This window comes from Cebidichthys violaceus, unplaced genomic scaffold, assembly GCF_023349555.1.
Source record: "Cebidichthys violaceus isolate CVI_PGR_0920_01 unplaced genomic scaffold, fCebVio1.0.p SCAF_20, whole genome shotgun sequence".
Classification (NCBI taxonomy): domain Eukaryota; kingdom Metazoa; phylum Chordata; class Actinopteri; order Perciformes; family Stichaeidae; genus Cebidichthys; species Cebidichthys violaceus.
Window position 1 is genome coordinate 12,279,346 of NW_027176373.1, and position 17,903 is coordinate 12,297,248.

The following is a 17,903-nucleotide window of genomic DNA, read 5'->3' on the forward strand; positions in this document are numbered from 1 at the left end:
TCCATCATCTGCAAGAAAGTAAATATTTACTTTGCATGCCGTCTCGGTTTATACAGGACATTACCATGAAACGTAGTGTAAACAAACTGCTGCAATGTCCTATACTGCTTGTTTTGTATAATTACTGCAGACATTATATGACCTGCAGCAAGGAAGTGAAAAGGAAAAAAATAGAGATACTGTAACTCTGCCTGTCTGTAATGTAAAGGAAAAGTCACTGCCTGCTAATTTGTGACACTACAAGACAGGATTAGTTCTCCTGTTAAGCTAGATGCAGCTGTGTGGCAAATACCTCATCCATGAAAAGGAAATGCGTATTTAGAAGAGATGAAGGTGCAATGTTTAGAGGACATTACATGAGAGGATCGGGTTGTACTGACCATGTACAGTGAGCGTGGCGGATGATTCAGACTTTCCGACCATGTTCTCCACCACACATGTATAGGAGCCCTCATCTGAAGAGGTCACTTGGCGAACAATCAATGTATGATCCTCAAGGATTTCAAATCTATAGACAGAACGGACACACACAATCAAGAGATGAAAGAAAAAGTTGAAACACCGTGTTAGCATGGTGAATTAATGTGCATAGAGGGCATTTTGTGCATTACCGGCCCTTAGGCAGGTCGGAGTCATCTTTCCTCCAGCGGACAGTGGGAACAGGGTCTCCTTGAACCACACAGTGGAACTCCACGCTCTCCTCTGCCAACACCACCACACTGCTGGGCCGCTTCACAAAGGTTGGGCGCTCTGCAGGGCACCAACGGACATAAATAGTCATCTAATCATCACTGTCATTATGTCAAAGAGGGCTCTATATCTATATTTCTACACTTTTTACGTTAATATATTTACAGTTTACATGATTTACCTGTCAAAAAAACCCCATTTACATTGTCGTAATTTTTTCTACCTCTTTGTTATTGTAACTTATCTAAATGCCACTGTACCATACAAGTGTAATGATGGATTGCATATTGCTTTGGATTAAAGGTTTCATTTTGTTTCAATCAATTTACAATAACTTGCACTTGATGCAAGGAACTTCTGCAGGGAACTACAGCAAGGTAATAATATTTACTTTGGAATCCTTTATTGAATGTGAGTGCAGACAGTCTGGTGCGGAACAGAACACATTTTAAATGTTTATGTAACTAGGACTAAGCTATCATGTTTTTTTAACTCTAACTACAAATATTGTCTGCTCCCATGACTTCAACTAATTGCTTGGAGATTTTTTCCTACAAACCACCCAAAAAAAACACACCACACTTCTAATAAAAAAAGAAAACCCAGCAAAATATGCAAAGTAATCTACATATTGAAATTATTATAGAGTTCGGAAACATTTAATATTCTACTGGTAATCATCCGTCAGTCTCCAAAGTCATTTATTATGCACATCCTGTAGAATAACATATTTTGACCTAGTTCTGCATTCAGTAAGAATATTCTCACAGCCTTGAATGGCTCAATGAGGCACTATACTGTATACTTCCAACCTCAACCAAGGTTATCTAACCCTGTGATACTGATAAGAGCTCTATTCTGATGGAAAATAAGTGGGGGGTGGAGAATTGAGGCTGGAAACAGGCTTTTGGGACCGGGGGCAGCATGGGGAGCTCTTGTACTGAAAGGTTTGAGGGCTTGTAGCGTTGGATGTAACAGCGGTAGATGTTCAGCACTTGTTTGGAGGGAAACCTCTCCAACGCTGGCAGACTGGATGGCAGTGCTGCATAATCAATGTAATTAATGGGTTATTATATCCCAGTAACAAAAACCGTGCATAGCAGACTAGCAAACCAAACAACTGTGAACTGAGAGGGTACTTAGACTAAGTGAAGCGCTGCAACATTGTGAAATGCAATCACTAAGCCGCAAATGTTACCTAGCACAGTGAGTTCAGCGATCTCGCTCTCCCTCTCTCCCACCATGTTGGTTCCAACGCAGATGTATTTCCCTGCATCACTCTTCCTGGTGTTGGTGATCATCAGCTTGCCACTGCGGATCTAAAAGAAAGCACAGGGAATATTTGCACAGCTGTTTTCTTATGAGATCTTAACCACCCTTGTGTGCACTGTGTTTGTGACTTACAGAGGGTGTGAGGCACTTTCATAATGGACATATGGCCAAAAAGTATAAATTGAATGATGAAATGTGCCACAGCTCAAGTCCTGCATCTAGCGCTTGTATGCATCTGTATGCATCTCTTTATCTAAGGAACAGAATTTGCACTGCTTTTCAAGCGGCACAGAAGGTCACCCATTATGAAATTACATAATTCATATCTAGTGCTACATTAGCACAAAACCCTGGGAACAAAGACACTGCCTCTTTGTTGAGACCTTCCTCAGATGTTCAGTCAGCCGTCTTTGCCTTTCCCAAACTTTTTATCTCCTCTATACTGAAATCTGCACAAACACATACACATACACACACACACACACACACACACACACACACACACACACACACACACACACACACACCTACACTTCAAAGAGGTGGAAGATATATGCACTTCATACTGTTTTCATTCTTTTCATATCCTATACACCAGGCGCCCCCACAGACTATGTTAGCTGTCTTTATAGCTTTCAATGTGAGCTACTCCACTGATAGTCTGCAGCTACTCAGTACCAGAGGTGATACCAGAGCAGCACTGAGCCGGCATGATACTACAGCGGGTTAACATGACCATCTGAAGCTCTCACACCAAACATCAGGCCATTCCCTGCACCCAGACATCTGAAACCTTCTCCCAGGAATTCAATTAAACTTTCATCCTCGTTATTGTGATTTAAGATTGCTTTTTTTCCCCCCACTCACACTAAGCAACAGAATCCATCTATTCGTATATGCCTGCTAGACACACACACAGCCTGGAATAGCGCAGCTCTGTTATTTCTTAACAGAGGTCAGAGGTCAAGGCTGCCTACAATGCTGCATCCATGAAGCAGGCAGGGGACTTAGCTTCATGCTAGACAGCACCTGGCTGGGCGAGCACTCTCCACTCACCAGCATACAGATAGAATGCATCATTAAATTGCTGCTGCAGGGATGAAACCAACAGCCTTTCATATATTAGTAAGCCTCCTTCAGGCTAACCTTACGCTTACAAACAGCTCACACCGTACACCAAATAAATAGAAACTAAGCGTAGCCTAACTTTGTCTGACATTCTAAATGTGTTGCAAATGATGTGGTTTTAAGAAGACGATTTAACGGACTGTGGTGTGACTTGAGGTCCTGTGTACTTTTCATACAAGAAGCCAACCACTAGAAATCACAAAGCGCGGGGAATTTGGGAACTGGTATTGCAGATTCAGCCATTCCTGTCAGTATCCAGTGGATTTGGTTTGGATGTCTGGACTCACATTAGAGTCAATTCAAAATGTTTCATGACTGACAGTATTTTATTGAACCAAAACAAATACATACAAATACTAAAAACATGGATTTAGTTTTTTTGTTGTTGCTGTTGTGTAATATATAGTTTAGTTTTGGTGTGGCTTATTTGCACATGAATGATGCGAGAATTACAGTTAAATTACATTAATAAAAGCTGCATGGTATAGCTGCAAATATAAAATAGGGTAACCTATGACATGTAGACACACAATAAAGGATTTCTTTCCAATTACTTGAATGTCAGTGGATAACTGTATTATTGGCTCATAATCTTTCCCACACTGTAGTTTTCCATTTCATTGAGTAAGAACTAACATTTTCATTAAATGCATAACCGTATTAAAATCAGTTCACTGAGGTCATCCAGTTGAACCCTGGATTAAGAGATTTATGTCTTAGATTCATCGGGCATCCCTGGGCACTTGGACTGCTGAATCTGTGTTATAGCTGCTCCTTGACGAACCAATATCAAATTTTGTGGCAAGTAGCGATGCCAGTAAATGACTCCTACAGAATTGAAAAGATGATCTAGTGCAAACCAATGCCACGGACTAATGCTATACTTGTGTTCTGCAATTTTCTGCTGTTTGCTGTAAATACTGCTGCACTAGTAACTTTAGCAGCTGATTAAAGAGCAGACCAAGAGCTTTTTTATTTCCTGGACTGACCGCTCCTCGTTTTTAGCAACAATTCCATTTCTAAGAAATCCAAATGTGGTTTGTCTATCATCCATCTCGGACACTGAAACCTCAGTTTTCGTTTCTGCTCTGTTTCAATGTGTTCTCTTTCTTCTTCACATAGCCTTAGATGCCCTGAAGGCCCACACGGTCTGAGGCTGCTCATAGTGAGATCTATTTGTTCCGTATAAAAGCACTCTCCTTCTTTTAAAATTAAAATCAATAAATCAAACTGTTCCTGTGTGTGAGAGTCTCTCTAAAAATCATTATTAAGAATTAACTCACAACTTTATTTACATATCAGAATTAATAAATGATGGTCAAGGCTACAAGGGAAACTACTCAAAAAGGATGGAAAGTAGCCATGAATCACTTGTGGTGGACTTCTTTGGTCTTTGTACAGTAAGTGATGTCTTGGAGTGAACTCTCACTGCAAAGACATATTTCCATATAGAGAAGATGATTAAGGAGGACAAAGACAGGCACGCAGAAAGTACAAAGCAGAAAGCAGCCTTTGTATTTCCCTCAGAGGAGCCTCCCCCCCCTGGCTCTGATCCATGCCTCTCCTTAAATCAGAGATAGCTGCTCTGTCCATCACAGTCCCCCAGAGAGACTCTACCTGTCACTCCGCACTAACATGAGCTTTGAATTTGCTCTTGTATGTTCCCGGGGAGCATGCACAGACATTCAAATAAACAAATCAACACACACACACACACACACACACACACATACACAGAGAGAGAGAGGGAATCATCTGAGTTGCTAAAACATGGTTCTATTCTTCAGTTAAAGGATGGAAAAGCCCGTTCCTACTGGCCTGATAAGTCATACGCTTCTCGGTCTGAAATCAGTTGTGTGTATACAAAAACATGAAAAGAAAATCACTGCTGTACTCTACGCCACAAGCCAACCTAATATAGCAAATTAATAACATGCTGTAGCTCACATGATGACACTTTCAAGTTTCAGCTTGTTGTTGTTTCCTATTGTTGTGTATTTTTGCCACCAGGCACATAAAAAAACATCATATGCACTGTTTTCTTCTGGTTAGTAATTTTATGTGCCAAATAAATCTTTTTGGTTTTCTCTTTTTTGGTTGTCTCAATTCTGTGCTGGGAACTCAAAGAGGACATGGGAACAGATGATGGTATATAGTGTTCTCATGACCACAAGGAAATCATTTTGTGATTTCCACTTGTCAATCTTGCTTTGCCACACTTCAAAGTGACAGAGGTGAGAGGTAATTTGTTCTTTAGAGTTCCTGAAAAGGGCATGTGCAGCACAATCCAAGTGTTGTGAAGCCACAGTACAGAACTATTTTGAATCATGTGGATGTTCCAACTGGTGATCAGTGTTTCGTCTCACAGTTTGACTCGGACATAATGGTAAGTAATGACTAAATTTACATGTTTATGTGAACTATTCCTTAAAAGTCAAAATGATGTATAAAAGTTAAGAAGTCAAAGTGGAATCTCTTACTGTGATGCGTTCATCTCTGTCATCTAAGTTGGCACCATCTCTCCTCCAGGAGATCGTGGGTTCAGGGTGCCCACGGGGTGGTTGGCACTCCAGCACTGCCGGCTCCCCCACTGCAACCATAACGTCTACTGGGTTCTGTCTGAAGTCATCGCGCAAAACTGGAAAACACACAGAAAAGCAAAACAGTCAACAGAGTGGAATTTAAGGATGTTTGACTATGATTTGACGATGTAATTGCAATATTTGCTCATGTTGTTGGTGCATCCAAGTGGGGCTGTATTTATTGTGTGAATGAGAAGACTGACTGAAGTGGTATCCAGCTTTCACCTGTGGGAATTGTAAAGCTCTGGATTCAGAAGTTGTGACATACTGTATGCTGATGTTTTTATTTCTTCATGTCAGCCCAGGGAAATATTTTTTTATTTCATTACTTCAGTTTTTGTTGTCTATCCCTTTCTTATTTCTAGCATGGCAATGACATGAACAAAACACTAAATTATCGCCCCTTTTGTAAGAGGAACAAGGCCATATTGTCAATCACCTAGCAAAGGCGTTCTCAAGACTCAAACCACTTGAATAGCAGGATATTGTAAAATACACGGCGCACAGCAACTCCTGCCCAAAATACCTTTTACATCATAAATGTGATATATCCTTCATGTAAATCAGCACTGTACTATAAGAGACAAAAGCTGCAAGGATTTTTCATGTGATTACTCCCTTTCTCAAACAGGGGATACGGTTTATTGAGACAAGCTGCTGAGAAAGCTGCTTGTCTCAATGATAGACAGTAAGACAAGAACTGCTCCAGAGCAATGCAGAAAGGTGAGCTCCAGACGGCTCCACTAGCAGCCAGTGGAAAACGCTACCACAGCAATTTATCATCTTTCCACAATGAGTAGCGTGCGCACAGAAACAGAGCCTGCGAACCAGAAGCTGAACTGGAGACAAAGCAAAACTTGCATCCACTCCAAGAAGCCCAACAGAAGAGTGTGATTTCTGGTGGCCACAGGCAGCTCATTGCCGTCTCCACCATGGACTGTGTATAAAGGGCGCCACTGCACAGCCTCAAGCCCTAAACAGCATGAGGAGGAGCAGCGAGGGATTCTATTAAGTGTGTGAAAAAAAAATTCTACTTGAATAATGTGAGAGTTTTTAACTGTAGTATGGGACTAACATTTGCAAGAAAGAGAGTGAGGAATTGGGGCGTGTTAAAGAAAAAAGGGGTACATCATAAATGAAAAACAACCTTTTGTTCTCTACAAGTGAGAAATATTCTGCCTCTGATGAGGTGAACAACATGTGCTAATGTAGACGCCTCTGCATGAGTGTCTGCTGTTAAGCATTCCCAGTCTTAAATTACATGAGGGGGGGCTTAGAACCTGAACAAGCCAAGGGAGCGGAGCCAACAAAGAGAGAGCAGTTCGCAGTCGAGCTGGGTTGGGGTGAAAAGACAGGAAACGATGAGGAAAAGGCATAATGACTCCCAGATGGCGGCAACTCGTTCACCTCTGGCTCTGGATTTGTACATGACACTGGACAAGCAGGCCTGAGATGCCTGATGGGCAATGTGGATATGGGAAAACAAATTGGGATGACCTTCTAACTGGAGGCATTCTGGCCCTCGCACTTTTTTGAGCTCCACTCCGCTGCTCTGCCCCTCTGATCCTCTGAGCAGGGTTGCAACTGGATGACTGCAGTTGACTGAGTGCTGATGGGAAACAGCTGTCTGGCAACCCCCCCCCCCACACACACACACACACACACACACACACACACACACACACACACACACACACACACACACCCCTCCACCGGCAACACCACCGTGTCACATGATAAAAGGCATTCCTCATGGGACACAAAAAACATGGTTGAGGTTACTTTAGACAGGAAGAAAGTGAGACCATCACAATTGTGCATGTAGTGTGTGCGTGTGTGTTGATTTATTGACCGATACTATCTTATTAGTCCAATAGCAATTGAGTTACACATCTGTTTTTACTATCGTGTGAGGTCCAAATGTCTCGATAGGATTTGAAAGCCTGGAATATTTATTTTTGGTGATAGCGCCGGAGTTAGTGTAAGGCATAAGGCAAGGAGAGATAAGAGGTTAAAAGCAAAGAAAGCTTATGAAGGTTAGTAAAGAATGTTCTCATAAGTGTGCATGTTTTTTTGTGTATGTGAACAAGGGAAATTTGGCCCGTTTGCGCATGTTATACTGTTGTGCCAGGTAAGCACACAAATAATCTGGAACATGTGCTTGTAAAACTGAGTGTTTATATTTACAAAAGGGAAAATGTATCTGGGTATTAAGACATAATAAGAAATTATGCATGCCCAAGTAAAAACCATGCAAGCATACACAATGTAAGCACTCCTAAACTATGCTAAGACTGTTGTTTTGTCTCCAGTTTCTAAACATTCTTAAATTCCTTTTCTTGTCATCTTATAGCTTCATGAAATTTAAATAATTTCTGATAATCAGTAAACATATCCTGACAAGCTAGTCTCTAGGAGTGATATCGCTGACACCGCCGTCTAACCCAGAGTTGCTTGAGTCAGTGCCGTTTGCAAAACCAGGCTCCATAGATGAGGAGAATGAGGACAAACATGCTGGATGAATATATTAAATGTTGCAGGCTGATTAATAAAATGTGAACATCCTGCAATGACTGCCCTGATTTTAGGGATTAAGCAGAGGACAATCACCACAAATTGAACCCTCTGTCTTATGTCTGCTTTAAAAATACTTTTATACTACAAACACAATTTATTCTTTCTCAACACGCTTTGATTGCAGAAAGATTAATATTTCTCCTGTATCTCTCAATCTGCTTCAAAATATTCAACTAAATCGTCTACTTCACTTGCATCTTTCCCTTCTTCTCTTTCACTCTTGCGTCTGTATTTTAAGGCTGTGTCACGTCTCTCTTGTTATTTTCAAATCATACTTGGTTATTCCACAGGTTGCACCCATGTGAATTTGACAGGTATTTGAAGCCATTCATAGCGTGTACTCTAAGCTCTGGCTTCTAATAGTGAAACCCACCTCTACAGCTTCTGAAGCCAGCCCCAGTTTGCCTGTTTAGCTGGAGCTTTGCACCTCTCGCTGTCTTCTTTTCACCCTCCATCTGATCCCTCCAGATGAGAATCTCGTAGCCCACTTCAAAGCATCTGCCCTTGGCCTCACTACCCTGGATCTGACAGTGTCTGGCTTGTTGTTAGTCCTCTGGAGCCTGAGCCATCGCTTGAAAGGCCTACTGCAGCCGAGCTCCAGTAATCCTCTCTGCAGACTCCAACTGGACCAAACGGGAACACAATCCAACCCCACAGAAAGCGCCGGCATGGGGCACACACAGTAACCTTATCTCATCACATCACCGCATGAGACAGAGGGACCTTTTGTCACCACGGCCAAACTAACCCCTTGGTACTTTATACTCAAAGTACTTTTATATACTGCACATCCAGCTGAACAACTATTTTGGTACAGCAATCATCAGCATGTCTCAAAGTCAACATCAACATCACTGCGCGGCACTGATGCTTTAATATCACTTTTAGCTTTGCCAAAAGCAGGACAACAGCTGTGCATGCTTCTGCCTCAAACACATTTTATAGTGGAGGAATACAATTAGCAATCAGCTCATAGAACTGCCTGTTTAAAGGCTACTGACAGAGGAGAGAAGATGAAAGTACGTTGGCATTTTACACATCATTAGTTTGATGTGTTTTAAATTTTCATGTGTTATCATTTATCAAAATCTTCATGTAAAAAATAAATAAGTAGAGCCCAATTGAAAGAAGGGAAAATCATTGCTGACTCAAGGAATTAAATACTAAGAATAGGAACACATTTTAACAATCAGCAGGGTTTGAGCTTGATCAGCATAATTAGCTGCCAACTGCACAATACATACAGTTTTCATTGTGAGGGAATTAAATAGAGGGACCTATGACTTTTTCATTAGAAATGTTTTAATTCGGTTGAGCAGTCTTCAATTAACAAAATATATCCTCTTTTGTCATAAAAGGTTATATATGGTTTTGTCTTTGACATTATAGGTGTAAAGGACTAGTTGAACAATTTCAGAAATACTTTATTTGCTTTCATTGCAGAGACTTAGAAGAGAAAAATCTGTCTGTGCGCTAAATATGAAGCTAGTGCCAGCAGCCACTTAGCTTAGCTTCCAGTAGCATAAAGACTGGAAACAGGAGGAAATAGCTAAACTTGCTCAGACTGAAATAGAAAAAAAAATTCCACCTTCCATTACCTCTAAACCTCACTAATTAAAATATGTCTTTTGTTTAATCTGTACTAAAAGCAATGTGTTAAAATGACAAGTTGTGGTTTTAAAGGGGGTTATGAGCTGGTCTTGTTTTTGGCCGGGAGCAGTGACTTTCTGGAGTCTCTGCAGTATTTGGCAACCTCACGGTGATGACAAGACTCACATGATTCCCAAAATGTTGAGCTATTCCTTTAACCAAAACAGAAATACTGTAAAGATGTTTACCACATGTACCAGAAGCTTAATGTTGTTTTCAGTAAAAGGAAAAACAATTTGAAAAACTAAAAAAGTTAGGTTTGTCTGATTGAATGTAATTTGATGGACACCCTATATCAACATAGTCTCTTAAAATGACTGCCCATACTCATAAATATTGTTGTTGCTCTGTGACTAATTTTTTACTTCATCAGACCAGTAATATGTAAATATTAAAATGGAAAAAAGGCAGAGGCTGGAATTATGGCTCCTCTGTTCCTTGGCACTCTGGACTGAGACCGCACTAAAACACATTATTCCAAGAGTAAGTAATAATAAGTCAAAATAAGTACTAGCATCTAATACACTGACCTGAAGTTTTAATGTTTCTCTGTGCTTAAAAATAAAACATTAATTTCAGCTTAAATACCAACCAGCCTTCTTTGACTAAAATACCCCAGAGCACTGACTTGAAAATATAATAAATACCCAAAGCTAGCCTTACAAATACAGTTATCATCCAACCCCAGCAGATATGAAATCCTTGACTTTTCTCACCATCTATCTCCTGACCTTTCCCTACCCCCCTACTCTCTGCTTCTATCCATCTCCCCCTTCTCCACCTCCATCACCGCTTACTTTTCTTCTCCTCCCTGCTCTTGCAGAGCTGTAGTCTAGAGAGACAGAAAGCTGCAGGAGAAACAGCTGCTCCACAGAAAAACCAATATGTGCAGCTCTTGTAACGTAGTATGGTCAGATGGATCGAAAAAAGAGACACACACATACATGCTTACAAAGGAGGTCCAGTGGGCCCTTTACCCCTTTGCAAGCACACACCAGTGCCAATATCTTAATATGAACTGCAACCAAGCAAATCCAATAAAAACAGAGGGTCCTGCACATACAAATTAGAATACACGCATTAGCTCAGTCTCATAACTACGCCACATGGGATTTGTGGAATACACACTTGCAATCCAAAAGACACCGCACACTGCTTATAAAGCAAACAAAAAAATCCTTGCCTGTCCTCCCCAAGCACCCCTATTTGAATTTTATTCTCTGCACAGAAATCATTACTCACCAAAGTCCCAGGGCAAACGGGGTTTTTTTGCATTCAGGGCCATAAATCTATCTTATGTTTGGCGAGCCAATTAACTCAACATAAGGGCTCACTTACCAGGATAAAGCTCCCGGTTATAATATTTGTTGGGCCAAATTTTACACTTTAACTCTTGCTCTCTTAGACTCAAAGAGCCGGCTGCCGTGTATAGCTCTGTCACAATCATGGCGTTAGCTTCATACACATCTTTATGTAAGACATGTTAGGAATGCTGACCCGCAATTGACCTGCTTAGTAGTTAGTTTAGTTTTTTGTTTTGTCTTCTTTTCCGTGTCTTAATTCCAACCCACAGTCATGTCTTTTGAAGTTACATTTTTGGCCTCTTTACTAAGTCTATTAAGTATCTATTAAATTGTGCTGTTTTGCACCATTCAAAAACAGATACGAAAGGCAGAGGAGGCACTGCATTCTGACAGGGGGTTTATGGCTACAATGATGCCGTGTGAGTGTGTGTGTGTAAGGATGGATGCACCGGTTCAGCAGTTCTTGGATGGTCTGACACTCTAATCCTGTTGATGTACGTGCGGAACATATCACTCGTGAGGAGCAGACATTAAAACCAGCTAAAAGGATTGTTTAACCTCCATTTTAATCTCCTCCACTCATCCTATCCCTTAGTAAGAATAAAAACAGGAGAGAGAGAGAAAGAAGAAAAAAGAGTTGCTGAGAATCAGGAGAGGTCAGATACAGAGAGACAGACAGACATGAAGCAGATTAGGATAATTAGTGAGGTGGCAGAAGAGCTGGGGGAAACAGCTCTGCTATGGAAATTGTCAGTCAAAAACAAAGTGCAAAAAGGCTCACTCAGAGTTCCTGTTGTTGCTGCCTAAATGGTATTGATTTCCTTCTGACAATAAAGCAAAACACTACATCAGTTCTCAGGATGATGACCGGATTTTTATTATTACTGGATTTAACAAAGGTGGTGCCCTCGAGTACATACGGTACAGTATAAAACAAAACCAATACCAAATACTGAATCCTTTGTGAATCAAAATATAAAGATAAATACAGACATTACGTTGTGTTTGGTTTTAAGATTTAGGAATCAGTACTGCAGACATCTTTATGAGCTGTTGAGAGTTTCGTCAACTTAAAGGCTTTGTGAGAAGTTGAGGGGAAAATATAGGCCGACAAGTTGTTACACATGTTCAGAGAAATAGACACACACATGCTCTTTTGTTTATGGGATACACAGTGTTTTTATTGAAAACATTCCCACAGATAACTTATGCTCATTTACTCCAGGGAAAACACCATAAAGCCGGCCTGTTCTGCCTGACATTCGGACCAAATATTACATTACAATGGACACACCTGCTGTTTATCAAACTGTCATTTTTAAAAGACCTTACATGTACTGAAGTGCAATGCTATACAGTAAGTGTAGCTATAGTGTGGTATGCATTGTTTAATTGCCATGATTCAACATTGTTGTTGCCTTCTGTACAGAGGCTCAGTGCCATACCACTGCAGGTACTGTTTAGACTGTTTATGGTAAATAGTACAGGGATCAGATCAGACTGTGCTTGGATTTGAAAAGAGTGTTGAATGTCAACCTACCAATCAAACTTAGCCAAAGATTACTTCTGCAAATCTCACAAATCCTTTCCAAATCTCTCTCGATACCAGAAAGAAACTTTTTTTTTATAATTTCTTAACAAATAACAATTAACCAATTCACAATGTTTGCAGTATTACCAATATGTCAGCTAAGAAAAGAAAACTGAGGCTACAACTGGACAACAGAAGATTGTAAAAACATTTCTGCTGCAACATTCAGATGGTAGGGTCATAATTTGGCTTAAATAACATGAAAGCATGGATCCACCCTGCACGGTATCAACGGTTCAGGTTGATGGTGGTGGTGTAATGGTGTGGGGGATATTTTATTATACCACTTTGGGGCCCTTAGTACCAATTGAACATTGTTTAAATGCCACAGCCTACCTGAGTATTGTTACTGACTATGTCCATCCCTTTATGACCACAGTGTACTCATCTCCTGATGGCTACTTCCAGCAGGATAACGCGCCATGTCACAAAGCTCAAATAATCTCAAACTACTTTCTTGAACATGACAATGAGTTCACTCTACTCAAATGGCCTCCACAGTCACTCCAATTGACCACCTTTGGGATGTGGTGGAAATGTGCTCTATGGGTATCAAGGGGTCCTAAATGCGCCAAAAATATATGATGAATGAGTATGATGGAGCCATGCTTACGCCAAATTGTGGGGGTTTATGCAAGTGTACATGTTATACCCAGTTGTTCCTACAATAATTAGCTTACTATGTAATAAATTAGGTTATAGCATCTCAACTATCTGTTACTTCACATTTCTGAAATAATGACGACAAAGCCCTGTATGTCACTGGATTGTGGGAATAAACCCACAGGGTACTTGTTACATTGGTGCCCGCTCCTTGAATGGGATTACTTTGCAAAAAAAGTTCTGCTCTAAATATACGTGTTATATTATTTCAACTTAGTATAAAAAACTAGAAAATCCTTCAACATGCTCATCACTTTTAAGTAAATACATTTTGCTATGGCTTCATTATGTCATTAAACAAAGCTTATATTAAGCAAAATAAAGGAATAGACAAAAGAAAGACGGCAGGTTGGTTCGTTCTATCAGTGCTCAGGGCACGCAATGCATGTGGAAGGACCCAGTTCTCTGAAACATATTAGCAAAATAAGGTATAAAACTTGCCATCCTTTGTATTTTCTATGCAGACTTGTATTTGCAAGGACTGAGTGCTCCTTGAGGTCTAAATAAAATGTACATGGTGGTGGGTGGTGTCTGTTATTTTGTAAGTAGCCTGTACACCATGAGCTCTTAAACCCACCGCTTCATAAATTCATATAACCACCTCAGCTAAACAGTGTTAACTGCATGTTGTATAACTAAAGTCATCAAGCATGTCCTTTACTTCAAGCACCTGTCGCAAGCTTTTAAACAAGTGTGATTGTGAAATGACCTTGTGCTCCAGTCACAAAGAAACTGTCCTTCAGTTATTTCAAACAAAACTGGAATTCTTTCTGGTTTAAGTGATAATAGAAGGTGAAACAACTGAGAATGCTGGGTGGAGGACACTAATGAGCGACAGGCAGGGGGACGCATAGAGGTGTATGACGGGGTGCTGACAGTTAGCAAGTTGAAATGGCGATAGAGCAGAGGCAATACCTGGGGATTGTTGAACTCAAAGCACAAAGACCTACATACTGAGATCTGTACTAACAATACCTCCCCATAGGGACCTGACCTCCTGCAAGGAGGTGGCTTACTGTCTGGTCCTGTGGCACACAAGCATTGCTTTATTACATTAAAGGCCTGTTCCAGGTGTGAAGCAATGCAATGGCTGGTTTACGATACAAATCACATAAAACCTCACAAAAACAGTGACAATAAACGACACCTGAATCCTTTAGAAAGCAGGAAATGCAATGAGCAAATTGTACAAAACCAAATCAAGTCCTCTTCTTCTGAATAATGGAGCGAGCTGGAGGCAGTAGAAACGTGGCCCTTTCTCTCCGGGGCAAGAGTTCTTCGCATGAAAGCAGAGTAAGGCCACACACACACACACACACACACACACACCACCCTTTAACCCTCTCATTAGTGTAATCCTGCATGAGAAGAGTAAATTGTCATGAATAAATCCACTTAGAAGCCAGTGAATGAAAGACTTTCACTTTGAGATGGTTGCATTACCATTTCAATAAGCGTGCCACGCTGCAAAAACATTGGCAGTGTTTGACAGAGTAATTGGGAACATTAACGACTAGATAAAGTATGGTAAGTTAGAAGTGCGTGTGTCAATTAATTTCTTTGCACAGACAAAAAAAAAAAAACACACCGCGAGATTTTTCCACTAATAAGGCCAATGAATCCCCCATGATGGAGTGAGATTGTTGAGAAAGACTTTGCAAGCTTTGTTTGACAAAACAAAAGAGCTGGAAAGCAGACAGCAGTCAGACCTTGAGACAAATGTATTCCAGTATACTGGCCCAGGGAAACCGTTGTTTGAGCAGGATGACCTTAGCGATGGTGTTTGGAAAATCTCCCTATGCTGAGTTCTAAATAAGCACCTTCGATGAACTGTACACAAAAAGCAAAGAGGGACAAACTCTGGGGTATGTGCAATTACACACTGCAGACAGGGCATAAATCTGAAGCTTAGTGGGCTACTCTTTGTTTAAATGAGAATCTACCCTAATTCCTACCTGGTCTTTGTTTGTGAAAGAAGACAGAGTGGGTAGAGGTAGAAATATTAAAAAGCAAAACCCAGGAGAGATGCTCCACGGGAGGAGTGCACCCGGGTCACAAAGAGAGGCGATGGAGAGGAGGAGGATGAGGAAGAGCTGGCGGTGGGGAGGGCGATGCATTGTAACAAAGAAAAAAGTGAGCAAGACAAAGACATACAAGCCTGGGTAGAAGTAAAAAATACAGACACAAAGAAACAAAGAGCTCCGGTGAATGCAACACCGAGCGAGTCGACTCAACAGACACTGCAATGTAGAGGTTTTGCTTTATGGAGAGGCGAGGTGCCAAAATAGGCAAAGGTAAGTCCAACACTCACACGCAAATCACACAGTACACACACACACACACACAGTTACAATGTTTCGCATCCTAATGTACCCCGAGGTGCCCCGGTCCTTCCCCTGTCATCAATCTGAAAGACAATTCTGGGCCCAGGAGAGAAAGAGGCTATGATAGGTTTGTAAGGCTCTCCAGTGTGGCAGAAAAAAAAGGGTAATAAAAATCTCAGATACCAAGATTTGTTGGCCGTTTTCACACAGATATCTGGGACTACCGCATTATATTCCAAGCTATATTGTTCTGATTGACAGGTATACAGTCTGCAGTGAGATACACAACATTACACAACAATGCCTTTATCTAACCAGGGAAAAATTACATTATTGTGACGGGGAAATATGCTGACAGTGCAAGTGCAGAAGAATCACATGGCTCCCAGGCATGTATAGAGGTTGTATTTGACACTATACTACACAATATTTTCTCGAAACTGATGGATATGTGAAGAGATACAGATTAGTATCTCTTCATAAAAAAAATAATGAATGATTGTCTGATTTAGAGCCAAATTGTGCTGCATGTCAGGTGTTTTGTACTGATAATAATGTGTGCAGGTGGGGGTAGGTGTGGTAAGCACAGCACCACATTACTGATACTCCAGAGCAGATGGTATGAAACAACCACGGTTTTCAAGCATTTTGTTGTATTCTCAATCCTCAATCATTCCTCACCCTCCAAGATGGCTTCCAGAAATAAATTCTGAGCTTGGTACAAACATATTTATACATTCACCATACAACCATCAACTTCAGGGGGATTTCAGGAATTAGATAAGTGATTATATGCAAAGACACATCGATACAAATTCATATGCGCTATTTAACGTTACAAAACTGCCTTGAAAAAGTGGTCTTTGGCACTTATAACCCCTTTAAATCCTGGAGACGCGAAAGACGGGTGAAGAAATTGAGTATAACAACAAGCTTGTTTGGTTTGGATCGAGCTGCACCAGGGAGGAATGAATGGAGAGGGAAATGAATGAGGGGTGAAAGATGAAACTTTAATGATCCCTCTGGGGAAATTGGGTCATTGCAGCAGCACGGAGAAGGGTGTAGATAAGAACAGAACAAATGCAGGCTGTTGGAGATAATACAAGTAATTAAAGCAAGGAAAACATAGTATTCCACAGATAACTGCATGCAGTGAAAGTGTTCTTTAACAAATTTAGATGTTAGATTTATGTGTCATATTGTCAAATAAATGAAAATGTCAGATGGGAGAATTTAGAAGATAAAAGACACATGTGGCAAATGTGCAATGATCAAAAATTGCAGATGGAGCAAACATTGCAGAAGAAGGGAAGCAGAGAGTGAAGACAGATTGAGCAGAGGAGGGAGTAAGACAGGAAGGATTGTGCTGAAGCAGTCCCCAGCCCCTTTAATTGGTAGGAAACAAGAGGTCTCTGAATAAACACCCGCCACAAGAGAGAGCCTGGCTCATTTTTCCCCTCCTCGCGCTACCCTTCTTTTCTCCCGAGTAGTTTAACTGAAGCTAACTCTCAGTCGTGTTCCCCTCGAAGCTCTCCCTCCTCCTCCTTTCTGCGCTTCCCCTTCACTCGTCACCAGCCCCAGCTGTCTGTCCTCCATCGTCTCCTGTGTATCCGTCTGTTGCTGGGACGACAAACTAAACACCATCTCAAGATTTCCAAATATAACAACAAACTGCTCTCTAGGATCCCTCATGTCTGCACCTATACCACTCTCTATCTACGTCTCTCTCTCTTTTTTTTCCTCCCTCTCACTGCCTTCCCCTTATTTCTACTTTTCGGTCTTCTCCCTAATTATCTCACGGAGGACGAGGTAGCCCCTACCATCCCCCACACCTCTACAGCCCGGCTAGTGAGAGACCCTGATGAATAATTTCACGTTTCTCTAGCCTTCTCTTTCGCTAGTCCTCAAATTGATTATTGTAAAGAAAGCACAGCTAAAAGAGCAGCCCACTGGGTAATTTGTCTTTCTGACGAGGATAGTTCATGGATAGGTATGGGGGAGGGAAAAGCAGAGGGCTCGAAATGATATGCAAAGGAAGAGAGAAAAAAACGTGATTATACGAGAAAAAAAAAAAGATATTGGATGCTTCGCCCCAGTCTCGTCTCTGGTAGCTCATTCCGTT

General features: G+C 41.0%; 1 protein-coding gene across 1 annotated transcript in view; it reads right to left on the reverse strand.

The window, feature by feature from the left end:
* robo1 (roundabout, axon guidance receptor, homolog 1 (Drosophila)) overlaps nucleotides 1–17,903 on the reverse strand; it is a 73,663-nt gene that overhangs the window by 17,397 nt on the left and 38,363 nt on the right. Inside the window, exons 3-6 of the mRNA XM_068716408.1 lie at nucleotides 5,571–5,728; nucleotides 1,889–2,009; nucleotides 612–750; nucleotides 381–508 (exon numbers count right to left, since the gene is read on the reverse strand). Of these exons, the coding sequence (XP_068572509.1) occupies nucleotides 381–508; nucleotides 612–750; nucleotides 1,889–2,009; nucleotides 5,571–5,728 (546 nt within the window). The remainder of the gene's footprint in view (nucleotides 1–380; nucleotides 509–611; nucleotides 751–1,888; nucleotides 2,010–5,570; nucleotides 5,729–17,903) is intronic.